The sequence below is a fragment of the Oratosquilla oratoria genome, chromosome 34, assembly GCF_046742065.1.
Source record: "Oratosquilla oratoria isolate Oo_2021 chromosome 34, ASM4674206v1, whole genome shotgun sequence".
Classification (NCBI taxonomy): domain Eukaryota; kingdom Metazoa; phylum Arthropoda; class Malacostraca; order Stomatopoda; family Squillidae; genus Oratosquilla; species Oratosquilla oratoria.
In genome coordinates this window covers 26,759,426-26,780,614 of record NC_134810.1, presented here as the reverse complement: position 1 = coordinate 26,780,614, position 21,189 = coordinate 26,759,426, and the positions used below count along the sequence as shown (strand labels likewise).

Genomic DNA, 21,189 nt, shown 5'->3' with positions numbered 1-21,189 from the left:
TCAAGTATTAGGGGACAAGAAGGGAGGGTTGCCATGTAAATAAAGCGGTAGTGGTAAACCAGCTTAGACTGTCAGGCCCTGCTGTGGAGGTGCTGTGTCTTGCTGTATTGCTTCTGAACTAGGCAGTGGGTGGGAAATAAGATGGCCCTTTATCTACAAGGAGCTAAGATAAAAGGGAAATAATAAGCATTTTGATATGTGCATATACATAGAAAAAAAATCTTAGGTGCTAATTATTCCAGTTTCTTGTCTTCAGGTGAGGACTCGGTGCAGACTGTGCAGCAGGTGGCTTGGTATGTATCTCTCATCCCCTCACTTGCCGACATGACACTTTTCCCAGGGGTTTGTGACATTTGGGCAACATCAGATGTAAGTTGATTTTTAGTAATTAAGATTTATTTCTAGAGGTGCTAGTTGTTTTTCTCAGCCAGCATGGCTTTTAGTAGTTGTTTGCTTCATCAAATTTTAGTTTTAAGGTCCAAATGCACTTCAAATGATAGTTTTAACCACTTCAGGTTGTAAATAGAATTCCAACTAGTGAGCCCTCCTGTATATGGATTAATTGAGTCACAGGGGATCTGGATACGTGTAGTTTCTGACTACAGTATTTAGATTTTTTTTATTTTTGCATAAATTAGTTTTATCATTTATCTACTGCAGTTTTGTAATTGAAAATAAATTTCATAGAAAAAATATATAGGTACATATATATACCAATGGCTTTTCCCTGTTACAAGGGAGGTAGCCAAAGACAAAGGCATAAATCCACTCCCATGCATTTCATCCCCACATACTCCACTCCCATTCAACACCCCTCCTTCCCTCTTTTCCTGGCTCCTCCTGGATGATGTCATCCCTGCATCTCACCCACTGCCCTGAGTCAGAAGCAATGTAGCAAGGCACAGCACATCCACAGCAAGGCTGCTTCATTTAATCGGCAAGCCCCCCACTTCATCTGTATCCTACTATTACCAACCATTATGATAGGTCACACGCCATGAGACATAATCCCCCACCTACAAGAAGGCACTAGCCTTTAGCAATCATGATGACCTCACATTTCCTAATCACAAACACCTGACGTAGATAACATAAGATATTATAACAAGCTACATTGCACCATCACCCAACAAGGAAGAACTTAATGTCACCAGACAGTTCATTAACCTTTCCTTATATCTACCAAGCTACATTATTGTAACTTGAATACATACTAACCACAACCACAAATAAAATTACTAAACCCCATACAATGCAACTAACACATATATCATTACCAGCACTTTTCCTATGTGACAACCTACACCAAACATGCTTAGCTAGGCTATTTTTCCTATATAATGAGGTGACTACATTTGCCAGACAGAGGAGCTAGGGGAGACCTTTGGAGATTATATCCCAACCTGTAGATATATCCACACATACTCCCCCCATCCCTCACCCACTCTTTTCCATGCATCACAGCATCATCCATACACAACCATACTTCACTCAACCACAACCAAATATATAAAAAATATATAAAAAAGAAAATAAGCTTTTATACTAAAGGGTAATTTTCCTAATGGTGTGTAAACTTTCCTGCCTGTATATATATTTACCCAATTTACCTTTTTGTATTTGATGAGTAATGCTTTCTCATCAATAGCTGTACAAATACTACTGCTCACTTGAATCACTGCCCATCCGCTGGCCTGTCTTGTGGTACCAGAGACACATTATGACACAGTGGCACGTTGAATTAAATTATACACTAACATTCTCCCCATCTTTAAGTTGATAAAGAATGTCATCTAGAATGCTGAGACTTGATGATAATCCTATGTGCTGATTTTTGCATTAGTCCCATGCTTAGGATCCATTTTAAGTCCCAACAGAAACCCATTTGTACTCTTACACTATTGCATTTATTTGCAGTAAATGTATTTACATATTACTGGACTCAAAAGGGATAATAAGTCCACAATGTCTTTTGAGTGAATCATAAGTCCTCTAATCTCAGCTGACTGCTGTCCATAGGTGTTCCATAGAAGTTTTTCTTTTCTTGTAGCAATTTCTGAATATGTTGACGGGGGATGAGGAGGAACATGCTGTACTTCTTACCAACTTTTTCCTCTCACTTGGCAAGAAGGCTTTCCTAATGTTAGGTAAGTACAGTTGGCCTTCACATCACTCAGGGGATTGGTTCTGAGACCCATGTAAATATGGAACCACATTTTTTCATTATCTTTTTTATTTTTTCCTTCTTTCATATAGTTCTGAGACACAGTCTTTCAGAAAAAAGATCACAGATTGAAATGGACAACATTGAAAAGAAATTCATAGACTTAAGTGCCATCAGAGAATGCAGAGCACCTCAGAATAATCATCTGTTGAAGACCAAAAGACTATAGAACAGTTCCACAAAGAACTGTATTACAAACACATGAAGCTGCTTCATTTACTTTACAAACACAACATACCCTATATATAACATCAATGTAGAAAAATAAAACTAACATCACAAAAGGGCTGTTCCCATCTGACTGTGGGTTTCCAGTGAGAGAAATGATAGGCATTGGTTGGATAAGTAATTAGAAGTTTGAAGTGTATACCCAATTAGTTGTGAGAAATAAGATACTACAATTATGATCTCTGTCCTTCAGGACAGTTAGTCAGGTATATGCTAAACATCTTTTTATTTGTAGTTTAAGTTAAAAAATATATATATATATAATTTCATTAACTAAAGCTACATCTTTCTTCTTTTCCATTTTGATTTAATATAAAGGAACAAGCATACCAGAAGGAGTCACCTGCTATGTTCTTACTGAGGAAGAAAATGACTGGTGGGCATGGAACCCATCTACTGGAAAGCACTTTTCAGTTCGTGATGCCTTTAGTCCACTTCTGGCAGTCTACTCTTTAGTCAATGCAGATAATGTAAGTTGATATCTTAGCTGTTTGTATAAGTGGAATATTTTTCTTTGGTTATATTTATAAGATGAGACATTTTAAGAATATGATAGATGTCTCAAGAATGGATAGTGTGAGAAATGTGGAGGTGAGGCAAAGAATAGGTGTTAGAAGACATTTTTCAACCTTGGTAGATCATAGTGTTGAGGTGTTTTGGGCATTCTGAATGGGTGAAGAAAGATTAATAAAAAAGTAGATAAAGCAGAAATAGATGGGGTGAAGGGAACTTTGGATGCACATGATATGTATGCTGAGCACAAAAAAGAGAATGGTCAGTTGAGGGTCAGATTTAGATCCGTAGCTACTATGACACCTAGATCTTTATCTTGATCAGATTTCTAAGGCTGATTACTGCTCATGGAATAATCATTACAGTGGTTTTTGTTGCCTATATGCACAACTTTATATTTATCAATATTAAATTCCATTTGGCATTTATTGCTCCATTCAACTAAATGATCTAAGTCAGACTGTAGTTAATCCCTATCTGCTGCATTACTGATTTTACTAGCAATTTTAATGTCATTTACAAATATTGATATTTTACATACCAGACTACTATCCATATAATTTAAATAAATCAGACAAGCACATATCGCTGGAGAACACCATTCACTACATCACACCAATCGGGCGAATCTCCATTGATTACAACCTGTTATTTTCTCTCCATAACCCAATCTTTAACCCAATTATGAATATTATTTATGATGCCATTATTATCAGGGATTGTAGTCAGGGCCAAGGGCACAAAGATCTTGGTCAAGCTGCAGAGGAGTCAGAAACACAAGCTAGTTCAGCTGCTTATTCTGTATTGAGTCATAATGACATGGTAACAAGGAAAGATACACATGTTCACAGAAAATGTGATACAAACATAAGAGAGAATGGAACAATCTTATAGTGCACTAAGCTATTAATAAATTTATGAGAAATATAGAGAAACAAGAAAAGAAGCAAAACAAAAGATAAAGGAGGCAAAAAGGACAGCAGCTGCAAAATGGGGATGAGTATGACAGAAAATTTTAAAAGCAATAAAAAGATATTTTGGAAAGAAATCAAGAGAGTAACGGGAGGTGAGTCAAGTAGAGAAGAAAAGGTAAAAGGTGTGGATGGGCTGATTTTGATGGAAGAGGAGGCAGTATGGGGAAGATGGGCAGAGTATTTTAAAGAGCTGTTGAATTTGGAGGAGGATAGGGAGGGATTGATGGTGGCAGTGTGAAGCACTTAGAAAATGTCAGTGATGGGAGAGGAAAATGGAATAGAAATAAGAAAAGATGAAGTGTAAGTAGCTCTGAAAATTATGAGAACAGAAAAAGCTCCTGGATTAGATGGGTGTCTTGAGAGTGTCTGAAGAAGGGAGGTAGAGTAATAGTGGACTAGCTGGTGAGGTTGTTTAATGTGTCTTACGGAGGGTAGAGTGCTAGAGGATTGGAATGCCTGTATAGTTCTGCTTTACAAGGGAAAAGAAGAATTATTTTGTTACATGTCATTGGGAAGGCTTATGGGAGGGTTTTGATTGAGAGGATTAGGAGAGGAACAAAGGGAGTAATTGGTGAGGAATAGTGTGGGTTTAGAAAAGGTAGGGGTTGCATGGATCAGACTTTTGTGGTAAGGCAGATATGTAAGAAAGCTTTGGGAAAATGTAAGGATGCTTATGTGTGAATGATATTTTGATGTAGCCTGAAGGGATTTCTGCTTTGGGAAAAGGTAAGGATGCTTATGTGTGAATGATATTTTGATGTAGCCTGAAGGGATTTCTGCCTGTCTTCTCTTTTTCTGCATAAGGGGACAGAGAGGGGAGTCACTGATTAAGTGAAGCATTGTTGCTGTAGATGTACTGTGTCTTACTGCAATATGTTTGACCCAGGGCAGTTGGTGGATGCAGGTCTGACACATCATCCATGAGGAGCTGAGATGGGATGGGTGAAAAGGGTGGTGGAGGGGAATGAAATTGGTGGGAATAGGTATGTGCCTCTGACATAGTTACCTCCCTTATAAGGAGGAAAAAGCTCTTGGTATATAAATAATACCAAATATAACTTAAACAGCCATGTAAATGTAATTTACTGAGTAGCCAATTATGCAGAACTGCATCAAATGCTTTTTGGAAATCCAAATGTATTGTATTGATTAATTTGCTTTCATCATGCATGCTAAAATATTATTAAAGAAGTCAAGGAGGTTGATCAAACATGAATATTTTTCTCAAAAATCATATTATGAGTGTTTTATTATAATGTTAGCTTTAAGGAAATTCACAATTTTGTCCCTTAGAATCATTTCCATAATTTTGCATACAACTGATGTGAAACTAATAGGAAGATAACAGGTGAGCTGTTGGTGAGCATAATAGTGGAAAAATAGAGGACTTGATCCTTCTTAGGTTAGAATAAGCTCTAGTAATATAGTTCCCACACAAGAAGAAGGATATAAATAAAATTGAGAGAATATAAAGAACAACAACTAAATTGGTTCCCATTCTAGCAGATAAACCATATAATTAAAGAAAATTGGAACTGTCCTCAATAGAAGAAAGAAGAGAAGTAACATTATTGAGATGTTCAAATTGATGAAAAGAAAAGACAAACTTGCATGGGAAAATTTTTTGGTTTTGGGCATTGGAGTAATGGTTACAGGATTTTTTTTTTAAAGACTTAGTACCTCAGGGATAACAAGAAGCACAAATTTCCGTGCAAATTTGTCAACTTAAGGAATGGCCTAAAAGAGATAATAGTTAAATCAGTATCCATAAACAAATTTAGAGCTAAGTTTGATTGATGGAGACAGAGGTGGGACTCATAGATCTTTTCCTGTATTGTACAGATACTCTCCACCTTTTACATCAGTGTAATTATCTCCATATGTATAAACAATACTACAAATACTTCTTAATCATCCCAAGTTTTGATCATTTACTAATAAGTAATTCAACATTTTCAGATATGGTTTAATATACAGAAATATGATGACCCTCCACACATGAACTTTGATGTAAACAATAGTTCACATTGGAAAGGTTTTTACTCTAAATCCTTGCCTAATCCTGGGATGGGCAGTGTTCAGCCCTCCTGCCTAGACTTTGCACCTGTGAATTTAAAACAGATTGATCAACTACAAAATCATATTGAGTTGATACTCAGGGATGCAGTCATGAAATGGAGGAGCACAATAAGGTTAGTATATATATGTGTATATATATTATATATATGTATATTATATATATATATATATATATATATATATATATATATATATATATATATATATATATATATATATGTGTGTGTGTGTGTGTATGTATGTATGTATATATTATACAGCAAATACAGTGTTTAGAAAGAAAGTCAAGCATAAGTACACATGGGAGAGGGTAGTGGATGGAAGAGTGGTAGATAGAGCATTAATCAACCATGTAGTGGTAAATAGGAGTAAACTAGGAAGAGTTAAAGATGTACATGTTCTAAGGGGAGAGAGTAGGGGGATGTCAGATCATTTTCTGGTGGATGGCAAGTTCAGAGTGGAGAATAGATGGAGAAAGAGGAAAAGGACAAAAGTTAGGGAGGTGGTTAGAGTGAACAGCTTAAATGAGAAAGAAAAGGAGGAGTACAAGAAGAAGCTGAAAGAGGAGTGGGAGGGAGTGAAGGATAGAGTAGAACTAGGAATGGAGGAGGAGGGAGGATGGTTCAAGGAGGGAGTCACAAGGTGTGCAAAGATGGTGTGTGGAACAAGGAGGATGGGAGGAAATAGAAGGAAGGGTAGTGAGTGGTGGGATGAGGAAGCAAAGAAGGTTGTAGAAGAGAAGAAGCGAGGTTTCACAATTTGGTTAAAAAAAAAAGGACGAGGGAATCATATGAGAGGTACAAAGAAAAGAGAAGTAAAGCATAAGATAAAGGAGGCAAAGAGGAGAGCAGATGTGAAATGGGGTAAGAGTATGGCAGAAGATTTTAAAAGTAATAAAAAGATGTTTTGGAAAGAAATTAAGAGAGGAAGAGGAGGTGAATCAAGTAGAGAAGAAAAGATAAAAGGTGTAGATGGAGAGATGATAATGGAAGAGAAGGCAGTAAGAAGAAGATATGCAGAATATTTTAGGGAGTTGCTGAATGTGAAGGAGGATAGGGAGGGAAAGATAATTGCAGTGGGAAGCACTAAGAAAATGACAGTGATGAATGAGGAAAATGGAGGAGAAATAAGAAAAAATTAAATGAAGGCAGTTGTTAAGATGATGAGAGCAGGTAAGGCACCTGGGTTGGATGGATGTCATGCAGAATGTCTGAAAAAAGTAGGTACAGTGATGATGGACTGGCTGGTGATGTTATTTAATGTTTGTTTAAGAGGGAATAGAGGGCCAGAGTACTGGAGGAGTTCCTGTATAGTTCCACTTTACAAGGGAAAAGGGGACAGGTGTGAGTGTACTAGTTTCAGAGGGATTAGCTTGTTAAGTGTAGTTGGGAAGGCTTATGGGAGTGTCTTGATTGAGAGGATTAGGAGAGGAGCAGAGGGAGTAATTGGTGAGGAACTGTGGGTTTAGGGCAAGTAGAGGTTGCGTTGATCAGATTTTTGTGCTAAGACAGATATCTGAGAAAGCTATAGGAAAGGGTAAGGATGTTTTTTGGGCTTTTATGGATTTGGAAAAGGCTTATGACAGGGAAGACAGGAAGGTGCTGTGGGAGGTATTGCAGATATATGGGATAGGAGGAAAGCTTTTAGGAGCTGTCAAGAGTTTTTATGAGAGTAGTAGAGCTTGTGTCAGAATTAGAAATGGAGAGAGTGTGAGTGGTTCAAGGTAAAGGTGGGACTTCATCAGGGATGTGTTATGTCACCCTGGCTGTTCAATTTATACATGGATGGGGTGGTGTGAGAGGTAAATGCAAGGGTAGTGGGTCATTCTGGTCACGTCATAATTATCACACAAGTACAAACCACTGAATACAATAAAAAATAACCCCAGAAACATACTACTAAATAATTTACAATAACTACATACTCAGATCACAAAAAAAGCTTTTTATGATAAACCCCCAAATTCCATACTCCCCCAAGCCTCACCACTAGAAAAATCATTCCAAAGATGAGTAAGATCCACACTGGCCTGACTACATTCAGGTCACCCGCAGCAATAAAACAGTGCCAACTCAGAATTAGCCTGACAACAGATTCTGACTGCCCTAGATGTACTCCCCATTCAGGAAACCATTAACACTTCATCCTACACTGCCCAATTCTGATGCTAGCTAGACAGCAACACAAAAATTCTTCTCCAAGTGAATTATGGGCTGACCCAATGACCACTGATGGTTTACCTGGGGACCATAAGTCTCCTAGAGCATTGGATTGAAATGACTGATTATTACTTGACTGGAATAAAGAAAGTGTAGTATGAAAGCATGTAGCATGAAAAAGGGCAGTGGACAGGATATAGGGATTACCCTTCATCTACAAGGAGCTAAGATAAGAGGGAGGAAGGTGTGGTGGATGGGAGTGAAATGGGTAGGAGTGTGTATGTGCCTTTTGACTTGGCTACTTATCTTATAAGGTGGAAAAAACCCTTGTTATATAGATAGCATGAAAATATTTCTGTAGGCCAGGAACTATCATTTAGTTCCTATGTATTCATAGCAAATAAGGTAATCCATTATTTATTCATTAATATCATTATTATTTATTTATTTATTTTATTTATTTATTTATTTATTTTCATGAAGAACACCCTGGAATCGCTATGCTAATGAAGTCCTCCGTAAGATGATAGTAGGACTAGAAGAAGGCCAAGCAACTGGTAATGGAGGCTCACCAGACTTCTCTCTATTGTCAGACATTATGAGATCCCATAAGGTAAGTTACACCGTAACTGTTTTGTGTTTTTCAGTCATTTAGTCCATCTGATGCCCCAGGTCTCTTACCTTCACCTCTTACACCTTCTAGGATACCGGATTGGCTCATATGTCATTCAAGAATGAAATATTGTATTCTTGTGTGGGTATAGATATTTTGGGGCAGTGTAAGATGAGGTGTTCAATCTTATCTGTGTGACAATTATATTTACCTAATTGTAGTATACAAGAAAGGAGCAATAGTTGGGTCCCATCTTCTACTCTAAATTGTCATACCTAGCCTCAAGTTCATGTAGAGTTCCAACTTATTTTATAGTCTTGATTTCCAGTTATCATATTTAGATATAGTGAGAAATGAGGAAGTGAAGAGGAGACAGGGGTGGAAAAGGATTTGGGATATAGGGCTGATGAAAGAGTTTTGGAATGGTGTGGACACATGGAAAGAGTGAGTGAAGAAAGATTAGTAAAAGAAGTGTGGAAGGCAGAGATGGATGGAGTGAACATGAGGCACGGCCAAAGATGAGATGAATGAATGGGCTAAAAGAGGCGTTGGGAAAGGGGAATTCTGTTGAGGAAGGAAGGGAGAAGACAGAAGATAGGGGTGAGTGGAGAATGGTTGTGTATGTATGATGCTGTGATGCATGGAAGGGATGGGGGTGGTTAGAGAGTATGTGTGAATGATATTCTGACGCAGCCTGAAGGGATTTTTCCTTGTCTTCTCTTTCTGCATGAGAGGATGGAGACAAGGGGTCACTGACTAAATGAAGTGGCCTTGCTGTGGATGTGCTGTCTTGCTACATTGCTTCTGACTGAGGGTAGGGGCAAGATGCAGGGATGACCCGTCATCCAGGAGGAGCCAAGAAAAGAGGGAGGGAGGGGTAATGAATGGGAGTGGAGTATGTGGGGATGAATGGGAGTGGAGTGTGTGGGATTGAATAGGAATGGAGTATGTGGGAATGAAATGGGTGGAAGTGGATTTATGCCTTTGACTTTGGCTACCTCCCTTGTAAGGGTGAAAAAGGCATAGGTATATGTATATTTAGATTTGAATTTATGCATTATTCTAACTTGGGCTATATCACTTTCTAAGCTATTCCAAGTATCTATGCATCTGTATGGAAAACTGTATTTTTTCACGTCCTTTAGACATGTGATCTTCCTTAAATTGTTCACATGACCTTTTAAATTCCTTCCAGCCTTAATCAAGAGAGCTCTTCTGTCAATGCAATCTATCCCCATAACCTGAATATTGTAATCATATCACCTCTTTCTCTTCTATCTTTCAAAGTTGGCAGACCCAGTGCATTTAGTCATTCGTCATATGGTTTATCTGTCAGGCTGGAGACCAGTTAGTTGCTGCCTTTTGTATTCTCTTGATCTAGTTGATATCCCGCACACTGTGTGGAGACCATACCACTGATGTATCTTGGGTGGATCATTTTTTTTTGTTTTTTCTTTCTTTTTTTTTCCATCATCTCTTCATCCATATGGTGAAAAGCAACTCTAATCTTCTGTAGCAGTCTGTACATCTGTCCCACAATCCTGCTGAAATGTCTGTCAAGTGACAGGTTGTCTTTAACACTCCCAAACTTTTCTCCTTTTTTGCTTTAGTAATGGGTTCACTTCCTTAGGAATAGTTTAAGGATGATCTTTTGCCACTATTATCCTTTACAGCACTTTGCATTTTTTGGTATTGAACTTCATTTCCCATTCTTAGCTCCATGTCATGTAGATGGGTTGTGTTTGTGGAGGTTGCAGCAAGTGTTTATGTGCCTCTCATGTCAAGGTTATCCCTGACTTTGAGGACTTTTTATTTCATGGTGTAGATGGTTTGTAGATGTTGTATTTGTGTAGCCTGTAATTAATTATCTTTAGGGCTTTCTTCTGTATAGTCTGTAGGGTGTTGTGTGTGTCTTAGTGAGGTTAGGGGCCCATATGGGGCTCATATTCATCACTGAGTATACTTATTGTTTGTATACTGTAGTGATAGTTTCTTTGTTTTGTCCAAATGTTGGACCTGCAAATGATTTAAGCATGTTGAGTTAACTTAATAGGGTTTATTAAATGAGGAATCTGTTAGTGATTCTACATTTTACTCTTTTTATGTCTTTTATAAAATATAGGGACCAAACTGAACATAGTATTCGAGATGAGGTCTTACAAGAGAATAATGTAGAGCAATTATTACTTTTTCAGTTTTGCATTTAAATGTTCTTCCAATAAATCCTATTTGCTGGGAAGTTATTGCAGGTTTTTTACAGTGGAGGGTCAGTTTTAGATTCTTAGATACTATTACACATTGGTCTTTTTCTTTATCTAATCCTAGAAGTTGATTACCGCTCATGGAATAATCATTGCAGCTGTGTTTGTTGCCTATATACAAAACTTTATATTTAATAATATTAAATTCCATTTGGTTGTGTATGGATGATGCTGTGATGCATGGAAGGGAGTGGGTAGGGGATGGGGTGATAGGGAATATGTGTGAATGATATTCTGATGCAGCCCAAAGGGATTTCTCCCAGTCCTCTCTTTTTCTGCATGTGGGGACAGAGGGGGATTGCTGATTAACTGAAGTGTCCTTGCTGTGGATATGCTGTGTCTTGCTGTATTGCTTTTGACTCAGGGCAGTGGGCGAGATGCAGGTATGACACATCAACCAGGAGGAGCCAAGAAAAGAGGGAGGGAGGGGTGGTGAATGGGAGTGGAGTATGTGGGGATGAAATGGGTGGGAGTAGATTTATGTATTTGACTTTGGCTACCTCCCTTGTAAGGGGGAAAAAATCCTTGGTATATGTATTGTTTTAGGCATTTATTGCTCCACTCAACTAAACAATCTAAGATTGTAGATGATCCCTATTTACTGCATTACTGATTTTACTAATAAATAACTTTAGTGTCATCTGCAAATGCTGATATTTTACATACCAAACCACTATCTATACTCCCATAAATCAAAAAGAGGTCTGGACAAAGCACAGATCCTGGGGAACACCACTCACTACATCACCCGAGTTGGACAAATTTCCATTGATTACAACCCACTGTTCTCTCTCTGTTAGCCAATCTTTGACCCAATTATATTACCTATGATTTTTCTTGTGAGTGTAATTTACTGAATAGCTGAGTGTGTGGGATTGTATCATATGCTTTTCAGAAATCCAAGTATATTATATCAACTGATTTGCTATGGAATTTATTTACTTTTTCATATATCAATATTCTAAATCAGTTTTTGTGCTCTTTACAGATTTGTGGTGTTTGCATTCATCAGGGCTACAGCACTATGGCATCTTTAGTAGAAGCTGTATACAGCACTGGTGTACATCTTAACCAGGCTGAAGGCACAGAATTTTCCCTGGTTGTACATTTACACCCATACCCTGGAGATGTCATATCTGTTTGGATCTATGTAGCATCGCTGCAGAAGCAAAACTAATGCACATTGTTTAACCTGGGATCATGTTATTAGAAATATGAAACTGCACAAAAATTTCAGTACTACTATCTTGCCTTGCTACGAAGTCCACTGTTAGGGGCACCGTCCTAGCCTCCCAACAGGGGAAGTTTGCGACATTAAATCAAATCATCATCATCATCATAATCATCACTATCTTGCCTTATCATTGAATTTATATGTAAATAATACTGAAGAAAATCATGAGTTCTACTGTTTTTGTATCCTTCATTGATTTATGAAATTTAATTTTCCCTTATATAATTTTTCTTTAAATAAACCTTTACAAAACCACGTTGAAAAGATCATCAGTAATTATATTATAATACATGCTGCTATTAAGTATGCATTTAACTTATGGACTGTTGAAGAGACTGGTCACACTATTGATATCAGCACTACATGAATACTTTCCCATGACTTCAATCCCTAGACATCAGTCCAAAGCTCATACTAGCCTCCTCATTAATGGGAATCTCCTTGTCATGGTGGGGTTACTTGTGTATCCCTATGACCTGACAAGTGAAGTTTGGGTGGTCCCTGTTCTACCCTACATAGGGGGAGAGAATTACCTATGCTAGTAAGGTGGAGTTGTTGGGAAGTGTGGAGTTCCAGGAAAGAATTGTAGTGGAGAGTTGTTGGTGGAGATGTGTCTAGAAGGAGAGTTGATGATAGCAAATACAGTGTTTAGGAAGAAAGTCAAGCATAAGTACACATGGGAGAGGGTGGTGGATGGAAGGGTGGTAGAGTATTAATGGACTATGTAGTGGTAGATAGGAGTATGATAGGAAGAGTTAAGGATGTACATGTTCTAAGGAGAGATATCAGATAATTTTCTGGTGGAAGGTAAGTTGAAAGTGGAGGATAGAGGGAGAAAAAGGAAAATGATAAAAGGTAGGGAGATGCTTAGAGTGAATTGCTTAAATGAGAAAGAAAAGGAGTACAAGAAGAAGCTGATAGAGGAGTGGGAGGGAATGGGGATGGTTCAAGGAGGGAGTCACAAGGTGTGCAAAGATGGTGTGTGTGTGGAACAAGGAGGACGGGAGGAAATAGAAAGAAGGACAGTGAGTGGTGAGATGAGGAAGCAAAGAAGGGTGTAGAAGAGAAGAATTGAGCTTTCATAATTTGGTTACAAAATAGGACAAGGGAATCATATGAGAAGTACAAAGAAAAGAAAAGTAAAGCATAATAAAGGAGGTAGAGAGGAGAGCAGATGTGAAATGGGGTAAGAGTATGACAACATTTTTAAAGTAATAAAAAGATGTTTTAGAAAGAAATTAAAAGAGGAAGAGGAGGTGAATCAAATAAAGAAAAGGTAAAAGGTGCAGATGGAGAGATGATAATGGAAGAGAAGGCAGTAAGAGGAAGATGGGCAGAGTATTTTAGGGAGTTGCTAAATGTGAAGAAGAAAATGGGGGAAAAGTAGTTGCAGTAGGAAGTGCTAAGAAAATGACCATGATGAGTGAGGAAAAATAAGGAAAGATGAAGTGAAGGGAGTTGTTAAGATGATGAAAGCAGGTAAGGCACCTGGTCTGGATGGATGTCATGCAGAATGTCTAAAAAAAAAGAGATACAGTGATGGTGGGCTGGCTGGTGAGGTTATTTAATGTTTATTTAAGAGAGGGTAGAGTGCCAGAGTACTGGAGGAGTGCCTATATAGTTCCACTTTACAAGAGAAAAGTGGACAAGTGTGAGTGTAATAGTTTCAGAGGGATTAGCTTGTTAAGTGTAGTTGGGAAGGCTTATGGGAGGGTCTTGACTGAGAGGAACAGAGGGAGTAATTGGTGAGGAACAGTGTGGGTTTAGGACAAGTAGAGATTGTGTAGATCAGATTTTTGTGGTAAGACAGATATGCGAGAAAGCTCTATACAAAAAGGTAAGGACATTTTTTTGGGCTTATATGGATTTGGAAAAGGCTTATGATAGGGTAGACAGAAAGGTACTGTGGGAGGTATTGCAGATATACGGGATAGGAGGAAAGCTTCTAGGAGCTGTCAAGAGTTTTTATGAGAGTAGTAGTGCATGTGTCAGGATTAGAAATGGAGTGAGTGGTTCGAGGTAAAGGTGGGACTTCATCAGGGATGTGTTATGTCAAACTGGCTGTTCAATTTATACATGGATGGGGTGGTGCAAGAGGTAAATGCAAGGGTAGTGGGTTAGGGATTGGAGATGGTTAAAGAAAATGGAGAAAAGTGGGAGATAAGCCAGCTGTTGTTTGTGGACGACACTGCGCTTGTAGCAGGATCAGAGGAGGGATTGAGGAAGTTAGTGACAGAGTTTGGGAAAGTGTGTGAAAGAAGGAAGTTGAAGATAGATATGGGTAAAAGTAAGGTGATGAGATGTACAAGGGGGTGAAAGTGGCAGCAGACTGGAAGTGAGTATTAAGGGAGAGAGACTGGAGGAAGTGGATAGTTTTGGATACTTGGGTGTCAATGTGGCAGAAAAGGGAGGAGTGGAGGTAGAATGTAGATTGAGGGAAGTGAGTAAATGCCTTGGTGGATTTAAAAGTGTAATGAGAAATAGACATTTGGGAATGGATGCTATGAGGAGATTATATGAATGAGTGATTGTGCCGACAGCTCTGTATGGGGCAGAAACATGGAACATAAGAGAGGAAGAGAGGAGTTTGAAAGTGTTTGAGATGAGGTGTCTGAGAAGTATGATAGGGGTTACTAGGCTGGATAGAGTGAGAAACGAGGTGAGAAGGAGAACGGGGGTGGAAAGGGAGCTGGGAGATAGGGTGGATGAAATAGTATTGGGATGGTATGGACACATGAAGAGAATGAGTGAAGAAAGACTAGTAAAAGAGGTATGAAAGGCAGATGTGGAAGGAGTGAACAAGAAGGGACGTCCTAGGATGAGATGGATGGATGAGGTAAAAGGGGCTTTGGGGTAGAGGGGAATGTCTGTTGAGGAAGGACAGGAGAGGATGGAAGAATGGCTGTATTTGGATGATGTGATGCATGTGGTGGAATGGGTTGGGGGTGGGGGGAGAGGGAGTATGTGAGAAAAATTTGACATGGTCTGAAGATATTTCTCCCAGTCTTCTCCTTTTCTGCATGAGGGGAAGGAGAGGGGGGGTCACTAATTTAATTAAGCAGACTTGCTGTGGATGTGCTGTGTCTTGCAACACTGCCTCTGACCCAGGGCAGTGGACAAAATGCAGGGATGACCCATCATCCAGGAGGTGCCAAGATAAGGGGGAGGGGAGAGGGTGGAGGGGAGTGGAGTGTGATAGGGATGAAATGGGTGGGAGTGGTTTTTATACCTTTGTTTTTTTGGCTACCTCCCTTGTAAAGGTGAAAAAAGCCTTTGGTATATGTATGTATGTAGTAAGGTTGCCAGTAAGGGACCAGACTAAAAGCTTCCCAGAACTAGGCCACCTATACTGGGCAACAGTGCCGCCCACCAGAAGGACCACCTTTTAAGGTCATTCTGGTTGGGTGTCTGAGCTGGGATAAGTTGTGGGGGGAGGTCTTGACTCCAGTGAGGACAACATTTGAATCAAGAGGAAATGCTTTTTAAAATGAGTGTCCCCCATGGGGATGAAGTATCCTGTCTACAGCAGCCAGCTCTTGCTTCTCTTGTCATCTCAATAGGTGGTTGCCCTTGGCCCGTGATGCCATTTAATTTTTCCTATCTGTATGGATATTAATTGAAACTCCGGTCCTCGAGGGATGCTCAACCAGGCCCTTGAGACAATACCCCGTGGTTGTGATGGTGATACTACACATGTGCTAGCTGGAGTTCGCACTCCCCATGCAACTATTTCTCATGTGCTGGAAGACCCCGGCATGTCACCTGTTGAGCCATGTCTTAACACTAAATTTAATCAATGTCTGTGCATTCTTGTCATACTGTGCTATCCACTCTGGTTTCAAGCCCTTCAGAATAGTTCTTCACATTCATCTCAAATATGATGGTGACTTTCTAATCAATGCTATGTGACATTCACATGGTCTTGGATCACATGTTGGACTTGTGATCAACAGCTATTACCCTCCCTAATGAGAGCTCAAAGCTCGTATTATACTACACCTCTTAATATTGAATTCCATCTCTCACTTCCTACTCCTTTCCCATACTTTATTGATATCACTCTGTAGCAATTCACAATCTTCTTCGGTGTTCACTTTTTTTCAAAATTTTTGCGTCGTCCGCAAAGAAGCTCATATAACTTTCAATTCCTTTATACATATCATTAACATATATAGCAAACATTATTGGAGCCAAAACTCCACTAATCACTTCATCCTAATTAGAATTTTTGTCTCTTATCACCACTCTCATTTTTCTTTCATGCAAGAAGTCTTTCATCCACTTCAGTAGTTTGACCTGTATTCCTCCTGCAGTTTCTAATTTCTTTAGCAACTTCTTATGTGGCACCTAATCAAAAGTTTTTTTTTCAGGTCCAGAAATGCACAATCAGCCCATCCATCTCTTTCTTGTATTACATCTATTAAACTTGAATAGAAACACATCAAGTTTGTGACATATATGATCTTCCTTGTCTAAATCCAAATTGAATTGGATTTAGTATTTTTTTTCCAAATGCTTTACCCATCTAATTTTGATCATTCTTTCACAGTTTTTTGCTACCGTACTTGTTAGAGAGACCGGTCTATAGTTAGTAGGTCTTCCTTGTTTCTCCCTTTATATATTGGTACTATATTTGCTCTTTTCCAATCTTCTGGAACTTTCCTTCTTTCAATGAACTGCTTATTAGACTATGTATTTTGTCTGTTAGTTCATTCCTGCATTCTTTCAAAATCTAGTTTGCCATTTCATCTGGACCATGCGATTTTCTGACATCGAGATTATTCAAGTGATTCATTATTTCTTTCCTTGTTACTTCCATCTCTTTCATATGGGGGACTTTCTTCTCCCACTCGACATCTCTAAGTTGTATGTTCTTCCTCGTAAACACTGATTCAAAATGCTTGTTCATAATTTCTGCCACTTCTATTTCCTCTGTGTATCTAATTCCTCCTTGTTGTAGTTTCACTAATTCTTGTTTGTTTTTCAGTTTGTTGTTTACAAATCTCTAAAATAGTTTTGGTCGATCTTTACATTTTTCTATGACATCTTTTTCGTACTTTCTCTTTTCTTCTCTGCGCGCTTCCACATACTGGTTTCTATAACCGGTATGTATTTTCCATTTTTTTTTTTTTTTTTTGGTCTCTCTTCCATTTTTTCCAAGCTTTATTCCTTTTGTCTTTTAACTCGCTACATCTTTTGTTGTACCAACATTTTACTTTTTTTTTTTTTTTTTTTTTTGTCTTGGAACAAACGTTTCCACTCCTCCCTTATAAAATTTTGTCAAAATATTCCACTTCTCTTATACTGTTGTTTCCTCCTTGTGTATCCTTTCCAAGTCTGCTTTTTGGAGACATTCTCTCATCTTATCAAAATATGTTTTTCCATACATCAATCTTCCCTTTCTATATTGTTCATTTTTGTTTTCTCATGTATTTTTCTTCATTTAGTTCCAGCTCTACTAATATGTGGTGATTTTTACTTAGTGGTGTCTTATATTCAATCTTGTCCACTATTTCAGGTTCTAATGTGATTATTAGGTCCAGTCTCGTTGGCTCTTCCTTATTTCTATACCTAGTATTCTCTTGTATCCATTGTGTCATTGTATGTTCTATAATTATATCAAGTAGTAGCCTACATTTCCCCATAGGTCGTCTGCACCCTTCACTGTCATTTCCTCCCAGCAGATTTCTTTACAATTAAAGTCACCTATTATAACTATTCTTCCTCCATCTTCCATTATCTTATTTAGTGTTATCCTTGTGTCTTGTAACATATTTTTGTGCTCTCTCTCTTTCCACGAAACCGTTATATGAGGCACATAATTTACCACAAATTTCCTGCTCTTCTTGTCCCTGTCCTCTATTTCTATCATAATCGTCTCCACTCTATTCTTTCCATGTGACATTCCTCACATTTATATCCTTCTTAGTCAGGAACATAACTTCACCCCCTTGTTTTACCTCTCTGTTTCTAATCCAATAACTATATGCACCATGTCCTACACTGTTGGGTGGTAGTGGACCTTTTAATTTTGTCTCTACCATTCCCATTATGTCCGGTTCTTTTTCCTTCAGATAATCATTCAATTCATTCAAGCCTGTTATTAAGCCATCTATATTTGTGAAGGACACTTTAAATTTTCTGTTACCTCCATCCTGCTTTCTGGTTCCCTTCTGTTTTTATCTCCTATGAACCATTTCCTCACTTTCATATCCACTACTCTCCAATAGAATTTATCTTTGACTGTTCTGTTCTCGTTTTTTTTTCTTAGCTTCGATTTTTTTCTCTTCCTCTCTTTCCTCTTTATCTATCTCTCTTTTTATCCATACCTGTTTGTACTGATCACTTTCTGCTAGTTTTCCTGTTTTTGATAAGACATTCTCTGCTGTGGTTTGTGACCTGAATTTAACCTTAATTGGTCTGGTCTCGTCTATACTGTATTTCTCTATTCTATATATTTCTTCAATTTCTTTCCCTATTTCCTGTTCACCTTCTTGAAATATTTTTAGTACCTTGTTCACTCTTTCTTTCTCATCTCTTACTCTCGTAGTCCTATTTGTATTATGTTTCTCTTCCATTCCTAATATAACTATACATTTCTTTTTATCTGCTAAGACTCTTACTATATTCTCCTTCACTCTCATCACTTTAATAACTGTGTCCTAAGTGTGTTCCTTCATCTGTTGTTTCACTGTATCTCTAAATTCAATTGTGCTATTCTCCTGAACCTTTTTCCAACCACTTACCTTTTTTGCTATGGACTCTTTATTCTTTTTATTATTCCTCTTTAATTCCTCATTTTCATCCTTTACTTCTTTTAACTGTCTATTTATTTCTTCTATTTCTTTATTTGAGTTTTGGTTCCCCTTTAGTTCTCCCAATTTATCAACTCTGTGTAATCAGGATCAGCAGATACTGAGCGCAAGACGGCGGGTGCGGCGTTTGTCACACACGACACACGACAGGGAGTAAGGGTGTTGAGAACTCGCTGCTCAATGCAAGCGGAGGGAATTGCAGTGGGACTAGCACTGACCCACGCCCTCAACACCCACCAAAGCCATGTTGTAATACATACTGATAGTCTGTCATTGATACAAATTATCAATAAAGACATACATCAAGACTATGTGCATCTAATGACATCTTTGCTGTTTCAGATCAGGTCCCTCCATGAGCAAGGACGGTTAGTCGTCCTTAACTGGATTCCCGGACACATCGGCCTGCTGGGGAACGAAGAGGCAGACAGTGAGGCGAGGAAGGCAGCGGCCAGTCACCACAAGGACGGCGGTATTGGTGTGCTCCCGAGTCGGGCAGAGATCTTGACCATTGCTGCAAGAACACTGACCCGGCGAGAGGTAGAGAAGCACAAGTTGGTGGCGCCTATGAGGCCGTCAGCCTTGTGGTACAAGAGGACGTCCAATTACGAGAAGCTTGCCACAGGAATGCGCCTCTCCAGGGCGCAAGAAATGGTTCTACATCGCCTTCGGCTAGGGTATCGGTGTTTCTGGGAGATGGCGGGACGCCAAGAGGTCTGCCAACACTGCAGTGCGATGGGGGCCAATACGCTGGTCCACTACCTGGCTACCTGTCCAGCGTCTGGATTTCTTCGAACGGGTCCCACCACTTCACCGGAGGGACTAGTGAGGAGGCTGTTGGGCGCGCACAACCCATACCGGCTTCGGCCCCTAATGGAAGTGTTACCTCCTAGATATGTCCCCCACTTTCCTTTTATGAATATACACTGAGTATATGACCTATGCACCACAAAGCACATCCGCTCACCATGATTTTTTTTCTTTACAGCAAGAACGACTGGCCATCCTTACCTGGAATCCCGGAGGGCATGAACTGAGGGAAGAGAAACATCAGACCGGGAGGCAGAAGAGCACCGGAGAGATGGCTGACACCATACACTCTTAGTACAGTAATTTATTGTAAAAGTCCTTTAGACTTCTTAGGAGGTAGCGGGTTGTGACCCGCGCAACTTTTCTTTTGCATATACTTGCAATCAATAAAAAAGTGCAAGTTGACTAAACCTAACCTCCCATGATTCGTTCATTTTTGTTAGATTTTCTTCTAGACTTGCTAATCGGGGGAGGTTGCCGTCTTCTCCCTCATTAAATCCATAGAAATAATTATCTCCACTTTCTATTGCGCTGCTCTTATCTATATTTCTAATTTTTATGCCTTTGCTGATTTCTTCGTCTTCACCAGTGTCGTCTGCACATTTCTTGTTTAGATCCCTTCTGACGTCCGGGGCCCGTTCGTCCCCTTCCTCATTTTCTTCCATTTTCCTCAATAATCCCTCACCTTCTCCTTTTTCTTCACCTTCCCACTGCACCACGAGCTTTCCCCTTCCCTACTAATATAACACAGGTACTCGTCGTTGAAATCCACGAAAATTGCATTTTTTCGGAGTTCCAATCTTCGCCGTCAATTCGACGATCGTGTATGTGAGCTATGCTCGTGGTGTCCCTTCTTCATATCTCGTTTTATCTAGACTGTTTCTAAATTCGTGTATTGTATTTGCACACACCACTTTCTCATCTAACTTGTTCCAAACATCTATTACCCTGTGGGAAAGCTGTTCTTTTTTAGGTCTCTTCTATAACTGTCTTTCTTGATTTTCTTTCCGTGTCCTCTTGTACTTCTACTATCCCATTTTATTAGATCCTCTCTATCAATAGTTTCTATGCCTTTCATGATTCTATAAATAGTTATCAAATCTCCTCTCTCTCTTCTTTGCTCTAATGTCTGTAGCTCAAGTTTTGTTCGTCTCTCCTCATATGATAGTTCTGAGAGTGTTGGTGCCAATTTTGTAATTGCTCTTTGTATTCTTTCAAGTTTTGTTATATATTTTTTTGTACTTGGTGACCATGTCGTCGCTGCAAACTCCAATCTTGG

General features: G+C 39.0%; 2 protein-coding genes across 3 annotated transcripts in view; both read left to right on the top strand.

The window, feature by feature from the left end:
• Cc2d2a (Coiled-coil and C2 domain containing 2A) overlaps positions 1–12,437 on the top strand; it is a 66,765-nt gene extending 54,328 nt beyond the window's left edge. For both annotated transcript variants that reach the window (XM_076173252.1, XM_076173251.1), the window contains exons 23-28: positions 257–369; positions 2,051–2,147; positions 2,771–2,922; positions 5,899–6,131; positions 8,661–8,790; positions 12,040–12,437. In XM_076173252.1, the coding sequence (XP_076029367.1) occupies positions 257–369; positions 2,051–2,147; positions 2,771–2,922; positions 5,899–6,131; positions 8,661–8,790; positions 12,040–12,228 (914 nt within the window). In that variant the 3' untranslated portion in view covers positions 12,229–12,437. The remainder of the gene's footprint in view (positions 1–256; positions 370–2,050; positions 2,148–2,770; positions 2,923–5,898; positions 6,132–8,660; positions 8,791–12,039) is intronic.
• The window catches only part of LOC143018418 (uncharacterized), a 187,018-nt gene that overhangs the window by 159,511 nt on the left and 6,318 nt on the right, over positions 1–21,189 (top strand). The gene's annotated exons all lie outside the window — the stretch shown is intronic.